This window comes from Carassius auratus, chromosome 14, assembly GCF_003368295.1.
Source record: "Carassius auratus strain Wakin chromosome 14, ASM336829v1, whole genome shotgun sequence".
Taxonomy (NCBI): domain Eukaryota; kingdom Metazoa; phylum Chordata; class Actinopteri; order Cypriniformes; family Cyprinidae; genus Carassius; species Carassius auratus.
The window spans coordinates 26440440-26460967 of NC_039256.1; the positions used below are offsets into that span (position 1 = coordinate 26440440).

Consider the following 20528-nt stretch of genomic DNA (forward strand, 5'->3'; position numbering starts at 1 on the left):
TGAATTTCGCGTGAACTGTCAGCGATATAAGTAGGAGGAACCTTTTTGGAAAGCAGACCTAGAAGAGTAGGCAGCGACACAGAGTTCACAGCTTTAGTCAACAGTTTCCTACGGATTACTGAAGAGTCAGCGGCATACATGTACAACTACGGAAACCTGGGCAGAGGATTCGATCGGACCTTCCAGATAACGGCTCCGGATCAGGCTCGAGCTCCGCGACTCTCGCGACAAGCGCGGTCACAACTCCACAACAGGTACGCGTCTATCTCATGTCTATTAAAGTTATTTGTTATACTCTTCTTAAAATGCAAGATGAGTATGAGACATGTTTGAATAATAATAAATTTGACAGATACAGTGTCATTTTATAAATCGTTCCTTTAAGACAAAAAGTAACATTTTGTAACATTAAATCATGAACTTTAACATATTATGCTTTAGTGCTCAAAATATAATTTAGAAATTAGTTGTAATTCATATGTCTCAACATACTATTATTTATTTTAAACACGTTTTAAATGCCTTTTCTACATTACATTTACATTTAGTCATTTAGCAGACGCTTTAATCCAAATTGAAGTAATCAAAAACAACATAAGAGCAATGATTTATAAGTGCTTTAACAAGTCACAGTTAGCTTAACGAAGTACACATAGCAGGGGCTTTTAAATAATATAATAAATAAAAATAAAACGAATAGAGCAAGCTAGTGTTAGAGGTCTTTTTTTTTTTGCTTTTGTTAATTGTATAATAAATGAAAAGAAAACCGATAGAATACAAAAACATTAAAAAGCTATATATATAGATATATATATATATAATATATATATATATATATATATTATATATAATATATATATATATAATATATATATATATATTAAAGATTAGAATTAGACTAGAATTAGGTTTGGAATTTCCTGTGGATAGAGTAGATTTAAGAGCCCCTTTTTAGGATTAATGACCAAATAAATAAAGCAAAACAGAGACCAGGGTAGATAGTAATGAAGGGATAATAATAATAATAATAATAGATATTTAATGATTCAGGTTGGGTTCATATTGGGTGTTTCTGCAAACACACCAACAATGGGTTTTTGAGTCATAATGAGATATAATAAAGCCTCCTCCCTAAATATCTAATGCCACGGCCTTGGTAACCTATGATATATTTGTTCTGTGTCTCTTGTACTTTGAAGGCAGAAGTTATTCTGTGGCAGGATCCAATCAGTGTTGTGCCCAGTCTCAATGCCATAACTTCAAACCAGGACCTCAATGGATGCTTCAGCCCTCCATTCTAGGCGCCCCGGGACCTCCCAGGGCACTTCGACCATCCTACCCACTGCTGCCAAGAATCCAATCTATGAATCCTCAACTTTCCCAATCACATCAGTCCCGGCCGGGTGTTATTAGAGCAGCTATGGCTGTTGGCAGCTCAACGAGAAGCAGAAATGATGAACATGTAAGTCCCAATTTAATAGCTGTCAGTTTGTCTACGTGATGAGGCCGTGATGAGTCACAACGGGAGACTGTGACAGCATGGGTTTGTCACTATGTTCACCTGTCATCCTGTCCATTTCTGCCAGTGGTCTTGGCCAAAACCAAAAGCCAGCCATGCGTGTAAATCTAAAGATGAGATGAGACCCTAATCAAGGTGTGCAAGACCCAAAAATGTGTAATATCCGGTTGTCTCCAGTGTGTGGCTTGGCTGTATGCATGAACATGTTTGCTGATACATTCAGGGTGTGAATTTCATTTGGGATTATTTAAGTTTGTAACAGTTGTAAATGCTAATTTTGAATTTTCAAAAAGACTTACTTACATGTAACAATCTTATATTATGCTATTTACAAGACAGTATGCAAACCCAGATTTAACCCAGAGATGCTCTTTCAATATTAACTCATGAAATCCTGCCTGACTCATGCATCCAAGTCTTGAATATAGCTGGGTGAGAGTGTAATAGTGAGACAGGAAATGGGATGTCATGTGATTCACTGGAGTTAAATATTATGACTCATACTTGAGTCACTAGGGTGTTTGCAGGTGATTCATCAATTTAAGGTCAGGAAACTACAGTTGATGCCCCCAATAGAAAGAGAGTGTGAAATTAATTAAGGGAATATAAACAGATTCATAACGGAGTAATTACAGAGATAAAAAAAAATTGCAACATTGCCTCAAAGTATTTGGTCAATTGAAAATGAAATTAAAAATCTCATCCCCTAGGAGGCAGTATTTTCACGTTTATCAACTATTAAAATTGAGTTGACCAATTAGGATCAGATGGTTCTAATCAGACATAGGGTTTTACAATTATAATTATTTTATTTTATAATATCATTTTATTTTATTTATTGCTATTATAATTATATATTGTTTTACTTTTTAATATTTCATTAAAGTTGCGTATAATGTGAGACTACTGAATGAATATATTATATTATTTGCTTTACTTTCTCATTCCAGCTATCCCCTGAGGAACTTGAGCGGCGTAGAATTAGAAGGGAACGTAACAAAATGGCTGCGGCTAAGTGCAGGAATCGTCGGCGTGAACTGACTGACACATTGCAAAATGTAAGTTAATTTTGCTTAATTTCCATGTTTTTTTTTTTTTTGCTTCAATCAAAATGTATTTGCATTACTTGGACCTGAACTGAACATTTGAACTTTCGTTTCACAGCAAACTGACCAGCTAGAGGATGAAAAATCACGTCTGCAGAAGGAGATCGCTGAGCTTCAGAAGGAGAAAGAGAAGCTTGAGTTGGTTCTTGAAGCCCATAGACCCATCTGCAAAGTCCAGGACTCGGATTCAGACTCTGACTCCAACGGTGACCTCCCGACGCTGAGTGGAATCAAGATTGAACCTGTGGACACTGACCTTCCTGGACCTTCAAGAGAATCAAAGCATCACGCCAAGCTTAAGTTTAATAAACCCAAGCCCAAAATTATCATCCCACCTCCTGCTTCAGCCTCCACCGTCACCAGCATACCTTTGGAAACAGAGTCTCTTCATACCCCTGTTCTCATCTCCACTCCATCTCTGACCCCTTTTACGGCCAGCCTTGTCTTCAGCTACCCCTCTTCTTCACTGGATACCAGCTCTGCGTCTTCATCCCAAGCTCTCAATCTCGCCGGCTCTCACAGTACCAGCCAGTCTTCTCAACACCCTCAGCCGTGTGGCGTCGCTCATCGCCGCAGCAGCAGCAGTGGAGATCAGTCAGATCACTCTCTCAATTCACCAACCATCCTCACCCTTTAATTTCTCATCTGCTGTGCGGAAAAATGTTTTTGTGATTTCCAAAAGTGTCCTTACTACTACATACAAGCATATATGTTATGCTTTCACCTGTGTATTCTGTTTACCTTTATTAATGGCAATTACCAAGCAACTTGAATGCATTATAAGAATACAGGAGCACCAGTTAAAGGTGATGTGTGTAACGTTTTTGACATTAAAACACGTTTTCCTATCCTAGCATAGTAAGGAGACCCAACTATGCCATTCGTAGGCATGAATGCATAAGAGATGGAGTACGTTTTCAGGAAAAGGTCATTCGGTGACGCTAGTGGAGTAGAAATGACACACTTCACCTTTAAGCATGTGTAGTGCAAAGTGTAATGTATTATTATCCTTCATATGAAGTAGACTGAAATTTTTATAGCACATAAGTATGTAACACTGAAAAGAAAACCGACTGACTTTTCAGCCGTAATGTATGACTGTAGTGGCATTAATATTAGTATTATTGATTTATAGTAATTTACTTCATATTTAGTGTATTGGTGATGGTACTGTAGCAGTTAAAAATCTGGCCTGTTAGCAAAAGGTTAAGAAGTTGCTTTTGAGAGTGAAAGCACAGTGTAGATCTATCACCATTATGCCTTTCAGGAAGGGATGTCAGTTACTTCAGGAAAGCCATTTTTAAAGAGAGTCTATTATGTTATTTATTATTACATTACCAATTTTAGAGATGTTAAGGTCTCAACTGAAATGTGGATTCAGAATTTGCTATGCACATGATTGTGGATTTACTCTGTGTAATGTCTTGTTATTTTAGGGTTTTAAGAAATACGTTATAATAACATTGTATGCTGAATAAGCTAGTTTTAAAGAAAACTAAAGGGATGCAGCCTACCTGGTTCTTCACATACAATGTCTGCAACACCACAACCCAACACTGAAACTGTGCACTTCAATGACAGTTCACTGTTACACTGGTTACAAAAATGATATTTTACCTTCACAAAACACTTAAACTGTTACTACACAGGATGTTTTCACTACAAGTGTAAATGTGTGTGATTCACAGGCCAGTCGAAGTAAATTATATATACTTTATGCTGTATTGAGTACACTACTATTGCTTGACCACATAAGGAGTTGTATTTATTTTTGAAAACAAGAGATTTTTTACTGATTTGATGTTATTTCCTTTAATAAGGAGAAATGTTGCATGCTATTTAACATCTAATAAACAATTACTGAAAATATGTGCTGCTATTGGGAATACAAAACAATGTTATGATCTTGAGCTGTTTTGTAAAATACTAGAGTGCCTTAAAATGAGGTGGTCTATTGATTTTGATACTGTATGAAAAATATCAATTGAAGTTGATATATAACCCTCTCATAGCTGTAATTTTATTGCAGGGGGTACATAAATAATATGGCAATGCAGTACTGTTTAGCGAGTGATGTTAAAGAAAAAGCAAATCTGTTGCAGCACACGGGTATAAGGAGGGAGGAAATGAGAGGTTTCCTCCTAGGATGTCCTGATGACAATGTTTAATGAGTCAAAAACACAACTGAACTGAAACCAGTTGTTAAACACAAAGAGTGTTTATCTTTAATTGTTATACGAAAAAATGAAAACAAATAAAGTTCTGCTCAGGATAAACTTGTATTTTTCATGTTTCTGTTTATGGGAAGAATTTGCATGGTGAGAGACAAGCTATGTGTGACAAGCATATGAGAATATGTATGAAAAAATCCTTATTACTTCATAGTCTGTGGTTACAAAAAGATGGAAAATACCTGGGAAACAATACCTGGGACAACCAGACCATATTGGGTTATGAAAGGTTCATATATATTTCGGTACTGGGAGTCCCCAACAACAGGTTGACATGCATGCAAGGTCTTAAGTCGCTGGGGGATATTTGTAGCAATCAAAATGAAAAGAGAAAGTGAAAGTTGTGACATTTGCCAAATATGGTAACCCATACTCAGAATAGGTTCTCTGCATTTAACCCATCCAAGTGCACACACATAGCAGTGAGAAGTGAACACACACCTGGAGCAGTGGGCAGCTATTTATCCAGCACCCAGGGATCCACTGGGGGTTCAGTGCCTTACTCAAGGCCACTTCAGCCATGGGTATTGAGGGAGGAAGAGAGCACTGTTCATTCACTCCCTCCACCTACAACTCCTGCCAGCACCGAGACTTGAGAATTGTGACCTTCTGGTAAATAGTCCAGCTCTCTAACCATTAGGCCACAGCTGCTCACGATTGATTTTTTTTTACCCCAAAAATCATTAGGACAATAAGTAAAGATCATGTTCCATTAATATATTTTGTAAATTCCCTACTGTAAATATATCAAGACTTAATTTTTGATTTTATCAATATTATGATGTTTTTTTTTTTTTTTTTTTTTTTTTTTTTTACCCTCAAATTCCATATTTTCAAATAGTTGTCTATTGACTAAATATTTAATTCACTGAAAGCTGCTACACACTGCATGAAAGGTCATTTTCAAAAATCCATAATAGGGGCACTTTAAAGAACAAAAGTATTAAAGTGAAAGAACATCTACTTTAAAAGAGGCCAAGTCATGCTGAATATATAGAGAACAAATTAAATAAACATGGCGACCATTATTCCTCCACACTGTGCCCTCTGTTATCACTCTGAGCTACTTAGAGAAGACATGAGAACATATGATTGAGATAATGAAGAGGGAGTTTGTACTGATTGATCTGGCAAGCACATGTTTTGCTGAAAGGACCTCTGTCACAGAAAGTATTACTGTTCTGGCTGTGTAAACAGCATGCCAAAAATAAACCAGTGAAACTACAGCATGACTAAGACCTCATTAAGACATTACTGGGAAATTTTCATCCATATTATTTAGAAGTCCTTTCTGAGCTGTAATATATACGTCAACACCGTGAAGCCTGACATGAAAAGATTGCTGTAAAAATCACAATTTCCCCCCTAACGGAACAGTTTATTGAACAGTCTATTGAAAATTTAGAAAATCTTTTCTTAAGCCATCATCAGCTACCAAAAATATGTCATTTTTTTCCTATCATTCTCATTAAGTTGTGAAAACATTTTCTAAATGTTCTCTGAATGTTTAAAATGCTTTTTTTTATTATTCTAAAAACATTTGTTCTTGGTTATACAAATATTGTATTGCATATATTAATAAATATAGCAGTAACTTTTAAAAGAAATGGACAAATGTTCAACTATAATGTTTCAGAAGAAATACGTTCCATTAACAGCTTTTTGTTTGTTTTTTTTCAGAACATTATTAAAAGAACAGATAATGAAAGTTCTATTAACATCACAGGACGAACATCTCCATTAAGAAAACTTTGACAGAATTTTAACCAAAGTTCTTAGAACGTTCCCAGTTAGCTGGGATTTTGAGTATTATATTTTAGAAATCAGGGTTTTATTGAGGAGGAGGGAAAAACACCTACGTTTTATCCAGAGGCCCAAACTGAGCAAAATATGCAATGTTGTGAAGTTAATGAGATTTATATGGCCAAACAGTATAATGAAATTGTGTTAGCTTGTAATGTAAATCAAAAAGATCTTTATAACTGTATATCCGGCTACATACATAAAATGCATTATTATCCATTGTCAATACATCTCCCAATAATATATCTAATAAAGATGATAAATGCTTGGTTTTATGATTAAAGCTCTGTAGTTTTCATTGTGCAACACAATACAATGATGACTGAGAGATTTACAACTGTTCCTTAAAAAGCCATTGAACATTTCACAGCAGAAAGACACATGTACCCTGACCTGAAGGGCAATGCTTTTAGAATTAAACTAAAAGGCCTTGCTAAAAACAATTAACTATCAACATGTCTTTATACATATATATGTATATATATATTCATGCAGAGCGAAAGCATGAGGAAAAAAGACAAAAACAGAACATGGTGTGTCAGTCAAGTGTATTTAAAGCTATCTCACACACAATGAGCATAGCTTGAAACAAAGCAAACGCTAACCAATCAGAGAGCTGGGTCTTGTAGCTATAAAAGTGCAGTCACTGAAATAATACTGATCATATATTTGGACTTAAAACATGTACAACAGAACAATCCTATGTAGGAGGGTCTTGTAGTATGCAGCAAATACAACAAAAATGACTATAATAATAATAACAATATCTAGCACAATCATTATAAAACTACATGTCAATGTTTTCCCCTCCAAACATTAGTGTCAATTCAGTGTGTATTAATTAAAGTCTTGGCAAAGCAACAATTTAACACAAAAAGCTTTGTACAGTACAGCTGTGTAGTTAAAGTGGGGTTAAAGCAAAAGATAGTTCCTTTTGGATTCAGTGCAGAGCACAGCAACATAGTTTAGTAGAGCACACGTCACTACATCTAGTGATTTCTACTGTCCAGTTCAAAACAAACAAGAAAAGATCTCATATTGTAAAAAAGTGGTCTTGTAACGTGCATTTCCAGTGAATCATTCTTGGGCCTCCGTGATATAGCCATATTTCGTCAAAAAACCTGATCTGCTTACAATGGAGGCTTTGCTTTCCACAATCCTTTGATACTACTATTTCCTCTCCATTGCTGAAAAAGATTCAGTGCTTTTTGTAAATGATCTTAACAGATCACTACATAGTATATGGCTCTAATCAGTAAAAATGTGAATCTCTAAAGATTCAAGATTCATTGCAGCCCTGTCATAGTGCATCGTAGGAGAAACATCAGCCTGTGAACAGATCAGTGCACAGTAAAACCTGGAACAAGTTAGCAGTATGGTTAGTTTCTCCCAATGTTGTTTAAAATGTCAGCCCCAAAACTAAATATTTTGCCCCTATCTACAACCCCTGTAAGAGATGAGAGGAAACATTCCTGAAACACTTGGAAAATCCTACATTCAAATAATGCTATTAATAATTAAATAGACCTACTTGAAAATCTGAAGCTTTTGGAACATGGTGGATGGTTCCTAGAAAGTTCAAGCTGGAAGGCCATCTTATAGACCAATTGGTCATCTTGGTCAAAATAGTTTCGACTAGCTTAGACCAGGTAGAAACCAGCCACCATCTTCTAAAAACAAACCTACCATCTTAAAAAGAAAGTAAATCAAAAATGATTTATTTACGTTCCTTGCAAACCTGTATTACTTTTTTTCTGCAGAACACAAAAGAAGATATTATGAAAAATACAGATTTTGTCCATTTTAGTAATTCCCCAATTTAATTACATTTTTTTGACATGCAGCTAAACAACTTTGACCATTAACCAAGTAGCCATTTATGTTCCATAAAGATATTTTGTACATTTTCTAGTGTAAATATATTAAGAGTTAACTTTTGATTAGTAATATGCATTGCTAAGAACTTAATTTGGACATTTTAAAGTTGATTTTCTCAATATCAATTGTTTGTTTTTTTTGCAGCCTCAGATTACAGATTTTCTCAACTAAATACTGTTCTATCCTAACAAACCAGAGAAATCTTATTTATTCAGCTTTCAGATTATGTAAAAATATCAATTTAAAAAACCAACCCGATATTTTGTGGCGCAAGGTCACATATTTTGCCGGAATGTGTGTAGTATTACTTTTGATAGTAAAAAAAAGTATATATATTTTTTTATTTACCGTATTAAATTAAAGGCGCACTTAAAAGCCTTTAATTTTCTTAAAAACTGACAGTGCGCCTTATAATCCGGAGCGTTTTATATATGGATCAAGGCGCTCTGTCAAATGTTGACGTTCCCTTTAGCACAGCTCCATCTAGTGGATGCATAACGCAAACCCAGTCAAACGTTTGACTGCAGTATCTTCTATTCTATGCACCTTATAATCCAGTGCGCCCTATATATGAAAACAGTTCTAAAATAGGCCATTCATTGAATGTGCGCCTTATAATCCTGTGCGCCCTATAGTGCGGAAAATATGGTATTTCAATTTTTTTATTTTTATTATTGCAGTTCCCTTAAAGCCCCCTAGGGGTTTACAAATCACTGGTCCACATGATAAAAGTCAATAGGGTCTAATTCTGCTTTAGACACCACTGACCTTTACATTATGGATAAAAACAGTTCTTCAACACACCTTCTTTTGTATTCCACAACAGAATGTCATACAGGTTTGGAACGACAACAGGGGGAGTTAATAAGACAAAAACTTTCATTTCTGTGTTAACCATCCTTTTAAGATGGTTTAGCAGAATGAGTGATACTGAAAGGAAAGGCTGTCACCTTAAAGCTTAAAAATAATTCTGTTTTGCCTGGCACCCAATAATTTCACTCAAGTGTTAAAGGTCTGCCAACTATAAAATATTAATCAATGAAATATAGAGAAACTGTATTTGTGGCGTCAAAAGGCCATGAGTAAACTAGCCGGCTTTAGAAGTCTTGGTCTATTTCCACCGAAATAGCTGAGATGTCATTGTCAGAAAATGTAAACTACTTTATTAGACATAAAAAGTCTGTCTCAGCATCAAGAGAGAAGGGTAAAGTAATATGGCTCTGCTCCTCTCCTTCAGTCATCTGGTGAACACACCAAGTGCATCTGGTCTGGACTGCCAACACTCCCGGTGCTGGAGCTCCCGTCACCCACGTCCCGGGCCACCATACACGGTATGTTGAGATCCGTGGAGCCACCAGGGCTGGAATCACTTCTGCTCACGCACTCTTCCTCCAGCACCAAACAAAGTTCCTTCAGATCCAGGTTCTCCTTCACCAGACCGTCTTGCATCCGCTCGAGGTCGGCGAGCTTCTTGAGGTATCCGCCGAGGTCCTCGCGCATCACTTTAGCAGCGTGATGACCGAATAGTTGCCACTCACGGGCGAGCTTCTTCACTTTCAGACGGTCGTCGTCCAGAAAGCAGCACAAATCCCGAAGTTCCTGGTTCTCCTCTTGCAGCCTCTGGTTGATGACTTTGAGTTCCCTGATTTCAAGCAGATGTCCCTGCAGTTGTTTATTGACCTCCTTGATTAATCGACCGCGCTGTATGAGAGCCGACATCTTTTCCGATTCTTCTCTGCGGAGTCGACTCACCAGCTCTTCCTTAGAACAATCCAGCAAGTCTTCATCGGACATCTTTGACAGCTCCCGGTTCAGTATTTCACTGTCGCTCCCCATATTGTACACAGAATCACCGTCAATTGTTATTACAGCGGGTAAACCTTAAAATAACTCTCACGAGACACATGAGATGTCAGTCACTGTAAATGAATGGCAACATTCCTCATCCAGGCACGAAGAAAACGCTCCATTTCCTCTTCGCTCTGCTATTTATAACCTATAATAAGGGGAGAAACACAAAATTCTTATAGACTATGGCTTTTTTTGTCATGTTTAACGATTAAAATATCAAACACGTCCTGAGTGAACCGCACTAAACAGGCCTACCTCTCTCCTCGGTGCTTTAAATTGTAACGGGCAGCATTTATTTCTGATTATTTAGCTTCTGGGAATCTCTGAAGCACAATCGTGTCTGTTCCTGTTCCTCGGGTTGGGATGAGAGGTCAACACGGAGGTTTAAAATAATCCTCGTGGAGCATCTCTTCTCTTCTGTATTATCAGGGATCACGATGTCCGTCCGCATCCGTCTCTCTCCGCCCTAAAGCTTTTCCAGTGCACAACAACCACGGAGCTATTTAGTGTCTAAATAGAAAAAAAAAAAAACATCCAGTCGCTTGCGTTAGGCATAAAACGCGCTGCAAATATAAAAAATAAATAAGAGTCGAAATCTAGGACAGACTGGACAGTGCTGCATGCGATTGCTCGGGTTTTTACAAAGAAACAATGTCGGATAAACCGAATTAACGACGCTGAAATGTATGGTGGTTGCCTTCGTGGTGATTCCTGAGGAATTCGTTGATGTTCCTTGAGATTACAGTGTTTCCTTTGGCGATGGTGGTTGCGAGGCAGTGATGTCTTCCCCCATCTCCTGCTCTCCTTCCCTCCCTTCTTCACCCCCTCCCCTCTTCCCTTACCGTAAAAATCTGTACTGTATCCTGGATGGTAGATGAGTTCCCCTCTCACAGCTGTTTCTAATGTCTAAAGCTCACCATGCTCATATAACACACTAAAGATACATAGCAAAGGATATTAAACCAGGTTTCTATTGAAGTGAGGTCTAGATGAGACTGCATACACACGGGACACACAAAACTAATGCAAAGGGTGACAAAAACCTTTTCTCTACTTTAAGCCGAGGTATTTAGCCACATCCTTCCGCCCAGCTCTCCAGCACAATTGCTAGCACGAGGATGTAACAATGTGGGGTGTTAACCAGGGCCTGGGGTGAGGGGGGGTGGGTTGCTGGAGTGAAAATGGAAACAGGCCACAGTTTCGGATAAATGAGAGGGAGGGGTGAACAACGGCATGCAAGACAATAGGGGAGAGGTGCAGAATAATAAGGCAGTGTTGAAAACATACTTGTGCCCTTTGGTGGATTCAGTGAGAGTTAATTGCCATTTGAATTTAAGTTATGTTGGCTAAGCTGCTGCAGGGGATTAAACATTTAACATTATTGTAATGAAATATCCCAATAATCTGGTCGTGATGGTGTGGTCATACACTTAAATATGACATAATATGAAATAAAACAAATTGTAAATTTAGAGAATCTCTTTGTCAGTCTTACGCTTCTTAGAAATTTAAGAAATAACTTAACTGTAAACACACCTGAAAGCATCATGAGTCTTTAAAAATCTTCCATGATTTTACTATTTTTTTAATCTCTCCCCTTTCTATAGTTTACTATTCTAGATCATGTTAGAAACTTTGTATTGTTAATACCTCTCTTGTTATTGCCTGTTTAAGATGAATCACTTGTTTTATTTCTCATTTGTAAGTCTCTTGGATAAAGGTGTCTGCTAAAAGAATTAATCCAAATGTGATATTTTTCCAGGTTTGGAGCCAGCAGAGTAGGCCTACCTCTCAAACAATCAAATCATCAAATGCATCATACCTAACAATAAATAATACTCTTGTGTCAGGTAAGTCCTTTTAGGATTTTTAGAAAATACATGTTTTGCATGCCTTGTAATTACTTAAAACTGTAATGTATGTTAAAACAATATATAATATATAAAAATATTACAAGTTATCATCTTGTAAAATCTTATGTTATTTACTGGCACATGAATGTACAAGTCTAAATAAAGAAATACAATTATCTAGTGAACTTGGTTATGTGAAAGTAGGTAGTTTAGTTAATTTGACACTTCTGACCCAGATGGTTTCGTATCATGACAGTATGCTAGAGCAGGGAAGTTTCCTTCTAGTAAATGGCTCATGACAAAGAACTAATAGGGCAGGATTGTGATGTCATTAACTTCTCAGTTTCTAGGTTAACTGGGGAATTAAACGGGACACCCTACTTTCACAAAGAGGCTGCAGCCATCACCATGGATTCTTTCATTGAATGCATTTAATTTTTAATTTTATCTCAATCAAAATCTTTATTAACAGTCATTTACGTAGAATATATTCAATGATCCACAATCTCACTTTACAGCTGATGTAACTATTCATGTTTTTTAATAGGAATGTTTAAACATTCCTATTTTATTATATCAAAGTCACAAACAGCACTATTTAACCAGGCCTATAAGACATAGGTTTAGTTGATGGTGAGCTCAGTTTTCAACCCGGGGAGCATTTCCCAAAACCATAGTTGCTAACTAAGTTAGCAACTTTGTTGGTTGCAATACAATTTCCCATTGCCAGGTAACAGGTTAGCAACTATGCTTTTGGGAAACGCACCCCAGGTCTATTAGATTAATTAATATAGAGTAATACATTATAAATAAAATAAAAATAATGTTATAATGTATATTCTTTCATTATATATTATAGCATACACTTCTACAGAGATTAAAATATCATAATGTTCAAAAAAATATTAGTGGGTTTTTTATTTTTTAAAGTGCTGTTGATGATACTCGAACCCTCGTCAACAGAAACTACAGTATCATACAGTCACATGAAAGTGACGTAATATGAATGCGGCTCACACCCGGAAGTAGTCACGACTTCTGTGCTGTTGCTATGGATGTGAAGTAGTCGCTAGATGTGACAGTTTGGTGAATATTTACTTGATGGTACCCGATCAACTCGTGTTAATAATCTCTAAAGAGCGTCCACGCTTACCTGTGAGATAAGTTTATGTTTTTGACGAGTAACGTTAGTCAAGTCGAAAGGAATTAGACATACCAAAACAAGAGCTAATGTTGTGACATCTGAATGTGATTAAAAACCAGCAGTCGCGTTAACACGCTTGTGTCTGGTAAGTCCGCGTAGTATATATTTATATATATAAAATACATGGTAATGTATATTTTGGTAATGTAAATTTTGTTATGGATTAGTTAATTAGTTCATTATTAGTTAATGGCCGTAGCTGCAATTCTATATGAAGAATAGATACTTTCTGTTAGTCTTGTAATTGATTTTAGTTTCACAGATTGATAATATAAATACCAGTTTATCCTTGCAACTCATTAAGTAACGTTGAAATTTACAGTCATCCGTTTAGTATTAATTAACCGTGACCATGTGACTTTGCACAGTTTATATGTCAAGATGTCTGTGGAGTTGGATGTATTTGTTGGAAACACCACCATAATGGACAAAGAAGTGTATCAGCTATGGCTAAATGGATATACAGGTAGAGTATTATCCATGAGACTGTGAGTATTGTAATATCTGGTTAGGAAGTTAATAATATATTTGTCAATGTGGTCGTCCTCATAGTGAATGATGCAGTGAAGGTGCGGATAGAAGGAGGTGTGATGGAGGAGTGTGAGGCGAGTGCAGAAGTGCTGCTCAGTGACACAATGGACCAGTACAGGACTTTTCAGATGTGCGAGAGACTTTTGCACCACCCGGCGAAACTAGCCAATCAGCTGCTATTTCAGATACCACCAGACAGACAAGCCATGCTCATTGAAAGGTATGCACTGGTTTATGTCTTGCTAGTTTAATTAGTTTGGGTTATTATGCAATTTAAAATATTTATTTGCATTTTTGTATTTCTAGGTATTATGCTTTTGATGATTTGTTTGTTCGAGAGGTTCTGGGAAAGAAGCTCTCCAAAGGAACCAAAAAAGACCTTGATGATGTTAGTACAAAGACAGGCATTACGTTGAAGAGCTGCAGAAGACAGGTGAGCTGAAGGACTACATTTAAGGATGTTTTGACACTTTGAATTCGTTTCTCCTTGTTCTGTTGGTGCATAAAAGAAAATTATACATAAAGTTCTGTCAGGACCACTATCATCAAAATGATCGATACTCAGGATGAACTTTGGTTTGGCGATATTGGTCTGTCCTGGGCAAAAACCCACTGCCCATCCATACAGCCTGTCATGCATGAGTAGGAAGACCAGTAATAATAACTCCCTGGGGTGACCAGAACAAGGCAGATATCATTAATGTATGTAAAGGGTACATAACATACACGGTTTCACCTAATCTCATTAGTTTAATTTTGATTACCTAAAGCAGGGATAGGCAACTCCGGTCCTGGAGGGCCACTATCCTGCAGAGTTTAGCTTCAGCCCTCATAAAAACACACCTGCCTGTATCTATCTAGTAATCCCGAAAACACTGATTGCCCTTTTAAGGTGTGTTTGATTAGGGTTGGAGCTAAACTCTGCAGGATAGTGGCCATCCAGGACCGGAGTTGCCTATCCCTGACCTAAAGAGTAGTACTGCATCCTTCATATCACCAAAAAGTATTTAGTTTTATCATATTTCTAAAAGAAAAATACAGCCTTCCGATTCTCTCTGGAAAAAGGCGAGCTCCTGAAGGCGTGCCTTGGGCGGAGCTATAATACTGATGTTTCGTGTTGTTTCCATTAACATATATTCACTTATGTGCTGATTTCCAACAAAAGACAGAAATCTGACGCAGTTGTACTTTCATAAATGGGGTCTTTTATCACTGGGACCGCTCCATGTTTTAATAGCAAACAATGTGCAAATCCAGTGTCGACTTGGGCCTAGTTTATAAAACATACGTCACTGAAATGACGAGAACACATAAATGCACTTACTACACTCCGTTGCTGCCCCGGAAAAACAAACTGCATCCACTGTTCATGTAACGCTGGTAATTTGCTCCTGAGCAAGCTGAAAAGCTGCTGAATACTACTGAATAGAGTTTATATGTGTGTTGTATTCCTATAGGTAGATGTGATCATCTGAAAATCAGCTTGACTCACGTGACCTGCCAGAACTAAGCAAATACTTAATTTACGGTTATCTTAGCATTTTGTGCTGTCGTTTTTTTAATTACCAAGCCTAAAGATACAAAACAAAAGGCAAATGGATAGAGCCATAACCTGGATAGATTTTAAGACACATTTTGTGAACTTAGCGAACATCCGAAACCATGTGCTTGGCTACATGCACTTGTTGTATATGTGTACATGTGGTGGTATTTTTACCAGCTCACAAATAGCTAATAAAATGTGATGTGACTTCTTGATTTTGGTTTGTTTAGATGTCTTTGATCCATTTAACATATATATCATCTATCAGTTAAATCATACAAGAGTTTGTTTGGAAGTACTTGTTTGGTTTAATAGAGTAATCTCTCCAGTGTACAGTTAATCATACTAAACCTGCCAAGTATAAACACACCCTAAGATTATAAACTTCTTATTGGTAGCTAAGATGTATGCTTGGATACTTTTCCAAGACCCCTTTGGAAATGAAATGTTTGTTTCTATCTCCTTAAACACAGTTTGACAACTTCAAGCGAGTATTCAAAGTGGTGGAAGAACTCAAAGGCCCCCTGGTGGAAAACATACGGCAACACTTTCTGCTACCTGATCAATTAGCCAGGTGAGAAAGTCTTTTTCTGAGAAGCTCCTTCTTTCTAAACCTTTTTAATTAATCTAGAAATCTGGTAGAATTGAGCTCAGAAAATAAGGAACCAAACAACAACAAAAAAAGGAATGGTTGTTACATTATACGCATCCATTCTTCCAGTTGTATATTCATTAAAATTGTGAGAATGCAAGATCCCAGGAACAGTTGCTTCAGTGTTGATTTAGTGCGTTTTCACCTTCTCTTACTAAATGATCCTGCCAATTCCTCCTCCAGAGACTATGCTGCAATAGTGTTCTTTGCCAATAATCGTTTTGAGACGGGGAAGAAAAAGTTGCAGTATCTAACCTTCCAGGACTTTGCCTTCTGTGCTGGGCAGCTCATCAACAACTGGACTCTAGGAGCTGTGGGTAAGACCAGTTACACAGCTCTCACACAGCCATCTGCAATGCTTGAAATTGGTCAATCATGGTGATTAATAGTCAAATATGTTTGTATAATGGCCACTAAACTATAAGACTGTGTGCAGCCATTTTGATTTCTTAATTATGTCTCTTGTACCACTCAGGTTATTTTATTATAATAATAATTAATCATACTGTATTAGTAATAATTACATATCTGTTTATTTCTTAAGTAGCCATATATTAAATATATGAGAAAATACAGTCAACTGGTCATTGTTGTAAAACAAACCTCTTCAGAGTGATTACGTCTTAATGTTATGAATTCATTTGACATCTGCATGTTCTTGAGCATCTAGTCTGAGGTTATTAATGGACACTGTCAGTCTGACCAATTGTGTAGTTTAGAAAAATATTGACATAGAAGAAAAGATCTCCTTTTATGTCTTTGTCTGTTCTCTCAAAATCCACCATTTCTCTCCTTTAGATAACATGATGGAGGACATGGATGTAGATCTGGATAAGGAATTCCTTCAAGACCTCAAAGACCTCAAAATTCTAATCACAGATAAGGATCTCTTAGATCAACACAAAAGGTGTGTGTGAGCGAGTGATTTGGAAAGGGAGAAGAGCGATAGGGTTTGAGGAGGGCTGTTGTAAATGTCCTAATGCTTCATGCGTACTCCCTCTGTCTCAGCCGTATGAATAATGAAACCTCTCATCCACTCAGTTTAGTGTGCACTGCTCTGCGGGGGAAAACCAATGTCTACAATGAGATGGAAGCCAATTTTAAGGTAAGAGGTTTTATATTCTTGTGAAATTAATGTTTTTGTACACGATTCGTGACTTCAAAATATCTCTTGCTGTAGAATCTTTCAAGGGGCCTTGTAAATATTGCTGCCAAATTAATCAACGCAAAAGATGTTCGTGATTTCTTCATCGACCTTGTTGAAAAGGTACCTTTTTTAGTTTAATAAAAGCATCTATCACATCTGATATGCTCACAAAGCATTAATTCCTCGTTCTCTTTACAGTTTATCGAACCTTGTCGATCAGACAAATGGACATCAATAGACATGAACCTCTACCTTACTCATTATACTAACTCGGCACATATCCTTGACACCTTCAAGTAAGTCTCACTGTGTGTGTTGTTCAGTATGTACAGTCATTTTTTTCTTGAACCATTGCTGCATATAGAGGTCTGCGTTCAAAGGAAATTCTCTTTGCAACCAGTGGGGGTCACTGTATCATATGCACATGGTTTAATCTGTAGTCACCTCTGTTTCCTGTCCAGTCATTTATGCGGTTAAACCACTGTGGAATGTGGTTTTCTGTTTATCCAAACAAAATCCCAACACTCCAAATCATTTGGAAAATATATATTCATCTCAAAGTGCACTGTTTTTTAAATGTTTTTAAAAGAAGCCTCTTACTCTTGCCAACCTGCATGTATTTAATCAAAAATACAATAAAAACAATAACGTTGTGAAATTTCATTACAATTTAAAATGACTCTTTATATATATATTGTATTATCAGTGTTTTTTGACAACAGTTGTACTGCTTAATATTTTTTAAGAAACTGAGATGTATATATATTTTTTCAGGATTCTTTGACAAATTGAAAGTTCAAAAGAACATAATTTATGTTTTATTAAGCATTTATTAACTCTTTACTGTGACTCTTGGTAAAAATAAAGTAATAATCATCTTACTGACCACAACATTTTCAAAAGAATTTCACATCAAAGTAAACATTTTAAATGTCAGTTTATAAGCTGGAAAAACTGAGACTTTTTTTTTAAACCTCTCGTCCTCTTTTTTTCTTCAGACACCATGCTGTCTGGACCAGGTACATGGGAGTTATCAAAAGTTGCATCCTTAGACTGTACCACGACTGAAGAAGAATCTCCATTTTTCTGCCTTTTCTCTCCCTTACATTTATGCATTTAGGAGATGCTTTTATCCCAAGCGACATACGTGCATTCATGCTATACTATTATTATTTTACCAGTATGTGTTTTCCTGGGTATCAAACCCATGACCTTTAGTGCTGCTAACACAATGCTCTACCACTGAGCCACAAGAACAGTTAATCTTAATGATGTCTCATCTTCTTGCAGTCATGCATCTGATGATTATTTGTCCTGATGTGAATTTTTTTTCTTCCAGTTTATCATCTACTTTTTTTTTATTTCTTTCCCAAATATGTCCCCCTACCAGCTGTCCATCTCTTCACCTCCCTCTACCCCTGCTTCATTCTTTCACTCCTTGGCCTCCAGAACTGTAGGACTTGTAAATAAACACAGCATGATTTCCTCAGACACTGTCTGCATTGTGTTTTCATTAACTCTCCTTTGTGGGTTTTCCCATTTAACAAACACACAGAAAAAAAACTGTATATTTGGTAATGATGGAGGTTCAGAACAAGGCTATGCAATGTTCATACTTGTTTTGATTGACATAATTTGGGGGTCTTAATGGTAAATAACATGCTAAAAGTCCAAAGGATGTTGTGGCTTACATATGCGTCTTTATGGTCCAAACACTCCTGACCCCTCTGGCTTGACTAGGGTAAGTGGGTGCATGATGGGTGTGAGGTCTGTGTGTGGGCCCCGCCGGGGCCCGGGAAAGCAGTAGGGGGCCACAATTTGTCAGACCTTGGTGGCACAATGTACATGTGTGTTTTTGCAATAATAGTATGTAATGACAGCTGTCAGGCCTACCGCGTTACTCTAAAGGTGTTTTGGTACAAGAGTAATGGCAAACAGATTTGTTTGCCCTTTTGTCATTTGCAGAGCAAAACTATGTTTATTTCTTGGTATAATTTGATGAAGCTTGAATGTGATGCTTTTAACATCAGGAATGCACAAGTAAGTTAAAGGCCTCAATTAAGCAAAAGCATACTGTATGTCCCTGATATAAATATAAAAACTATATTAGTATACTATTATGACTTCTGCCAAAATAAATAGTATGTTAGTTGCTATTCTGAATTCAGTATTACACTCTTAAAAATAAGGGTTCCAACGATTGTCATTCATTTGAGTCTTCCAGTAATTCTGTGTAGGCAACTACAGATTTCTTGTATAGGAAAATACAATTAGTAACGAAATTGTATATGGTTTTATATACTGTATATATGGTTTATGTGTTTGTTTTTGAAAGAACAGTCACCTTACAAAAGCAAACAAATCGGCAATAACGTTTTAAAAGAATCTTGATACACAAGCCTCAAAAATGATGTTGTGATGTTAAGAGCTCATCCTTTTACAAAACATAACTAACAGTAATGAAAAAAAAAACAGTTTAATGTCAGCAAAGCAATAATCCTTTAACAGCAGTAACAATATTGCTCAATATGAAACTCTTAGCCCAGACTTTGGCTAGTTGGGACAACATTTGGGGGAATTCTAAAATGGTTTTCAACTTCTTTGGATTCAAAAGCTCCCATAAACTTGACAATGTGCGGTATCGTATATTTGGAGAACATCTGATTGGACAAAAATCTATGTAATGCAGTAATTAATATGTAATTTCATAAATGTATATCTGCTAAAAGTGAATTTTGTCAACACTGACAAGTACTTAAGCATGTAAATAGACCCAAACTCCAATTTCTAATCCATGCTCTATTGAGCATGTAAAGTAAAAGTGTACTAGCAGTAAGAATGTGAGTCTTTCCATTGCCTCTCATTTCTAGTAATATCAGCCTGTGAGTACCTCCAATTTCAATATTTAGACACAGCAAAAAAAGCAAACAACTTTTCCAAGCAGACGTGCCTCCTATCCTCCCTTCTTTCACTCTACCCTTGCCTCCTCTCTCTCTCTCTCTCTCTCTCTCTCTTTCTAGTTTTCTCTCTAATTTTTGTCTGCATTCCACCAGCTTCTCCCAAGCTATAAATATCCAGCCGAATGAAAGGAATAGAGAGAGCAAGAGACCAAAAAAGATGGGAGAGATGGAGGGGAAAAGAGAAAGAAAGTTGCAGGCTGTGGGGGGCGAGTTTAAATGAAACCAGGTGGGGTCTCTGCCTGTGTGTGTG

The 20528-nt window shown here is 36.8% G+C and overlaps 3 protein-coding genes across 5 annotated transcripts; 2 read left to right on the forward strand and 1 right to left on the reverse strand.

The window, feature by feature from the left end:
* The first annotated feature begins 1089 nt into the window (after positions 1 to 1089).
* On the forward strand, positions 1090 to 4897 carry LOC113113328 (fos-related antigen 1-like). Its single transcript, XM_026279445.1, has 4 exons — positions 1090 to 1093; positions 1200 to 1462; positions 2470 to 2577; positions 2684 to 4897. Exons 1-4 carry the CDS (start codon positions 1090 to 1092, stop codon positions 3260 to 3262), a joined length of 954 nt encoding a protein of 317 aa, XP_026135230.1. The 3' UTR covers positions 3263 to 4897.
* Positions 4898 to 9014: 4117 nt separating this feature from the next.
* On the reverse strand, positions 9015 to 11500 carry LOC113114176 (coiled-coil domain-containing protein 85B-like). Of its 3 annotated transcripts, none has more exons than XM_026280973.1 (3): positions 11432 to 11500; positions 10644 to 10898; positions 9015 to 10533 (listed from the first exon to the last, which is right to left on the reverse strand). In XM_026280973.1, the coding sequence occupies exon 3, from the start codon at positions 10371 to 10373 to the stop codon at positions 9771 to 9773; it is 603 nt and encodes a 200-aa protein (XP_026136758.1). In that variant the 5' UTR covers positions 10374 to 10533; positions 10644 to 10898; positions 11432 to 11500; the 3' UTR covers positions 9015 to 9770. The 3 variants fall into 3 exon arrangements, with proteins under 3 accessions (XP_026136758.1, XP_026136759.1, XP_026136757.1); XM_026280974.1 differs by lacking the exon at positions 11432 to 11500 and adding an exon at positions 11231 to 11422; XM_026280972.1 differs by lacking the exon at positions 11432 to 11500 and having other exon boundaries at positions 10644 to 11422.
* A 1761-nt stretch (positions 11501 to 13261) lies between these two features.
* On the forward strand, positions 13262 to 18809 carry LOC113114172 (acidic fibroblast growth factor intracellular-binding protein B-like). The gene is made up of 11 exons (XM_026280969.1): positions 13262 to 13530; positions 13814 to 13911; positions 13998 to 14196; positions 14283 to 14409; positions 15993 to 16093; positions 16355 to 16488; positions 16970 to 17078; positions 17213 to 17276; positions 17352 to 17438; positions 17517 to 17614; positions 18317 to 18809. The coding sequence occupies exons 2-11, from the start codon at positions 13827 to 13829 to the stop codon at positions 18384 to 18386; spliced, it is 1074 nt and encodes a 357-aa protein (XP_026136754.1). The 5' UTR covers positions 13262 to 13530; positions 13814 to 13826; the 3' UTR covers positions 18387 to 18809.
* The last annotated feature ends 1719 nt before the right edge of the window (positions 18810 to 20528 follow it).

Excerpts from the sequence above, each read along its gene's own strand:
- LOC113113328 (XM_026279445.1), top strand. Across the intron at positions 1,463-2,469 it reads GAAGCAGAAATGATGAACAT|CTATCCCCTGAGGAACTTGA; the intron begins GTAAGTCCCAAT and ends TTCTCATTCCAG. Across the intron at positions 2,578-2,683 it reads TGACTGACACATTGCAAAAT|CAAACTGACCAGCTAGAGGA; the intron begins GTAAGTTAATTT and ends TTCGTTTCACAG.
- LOC113114172 (XM_026280969.1), top strand. The coding sequence starts at position 13,827 with ATGTCTGTGGAGTTGGATGTATTTGTTGGAAACACCACCATAATGGAC. Across the intron at positions 17,079-17,212 it reads CTCTTAGATCAACACAAAAG|TTTAGTGTGCACTGCTCTGC; the intron begins GTGTGTGTGAGC and ends TCATCCACTCAG. Across the intron at positions 17,439-17,516 it reads TCATCGACCTTGTTGAAAAG|TTTATCGAACCTTGTCGATC; the intron begins GTACCTTTTTTA and ends TTCTCTTTACAG.
- LOC113114176 (XM_026280973.1), bottom strand. The coding sequence starts at position 10,373 with ATGGGGAGCGACAGTGAAATACTGAACCGGGAGCTGTCAAAGATGTCC.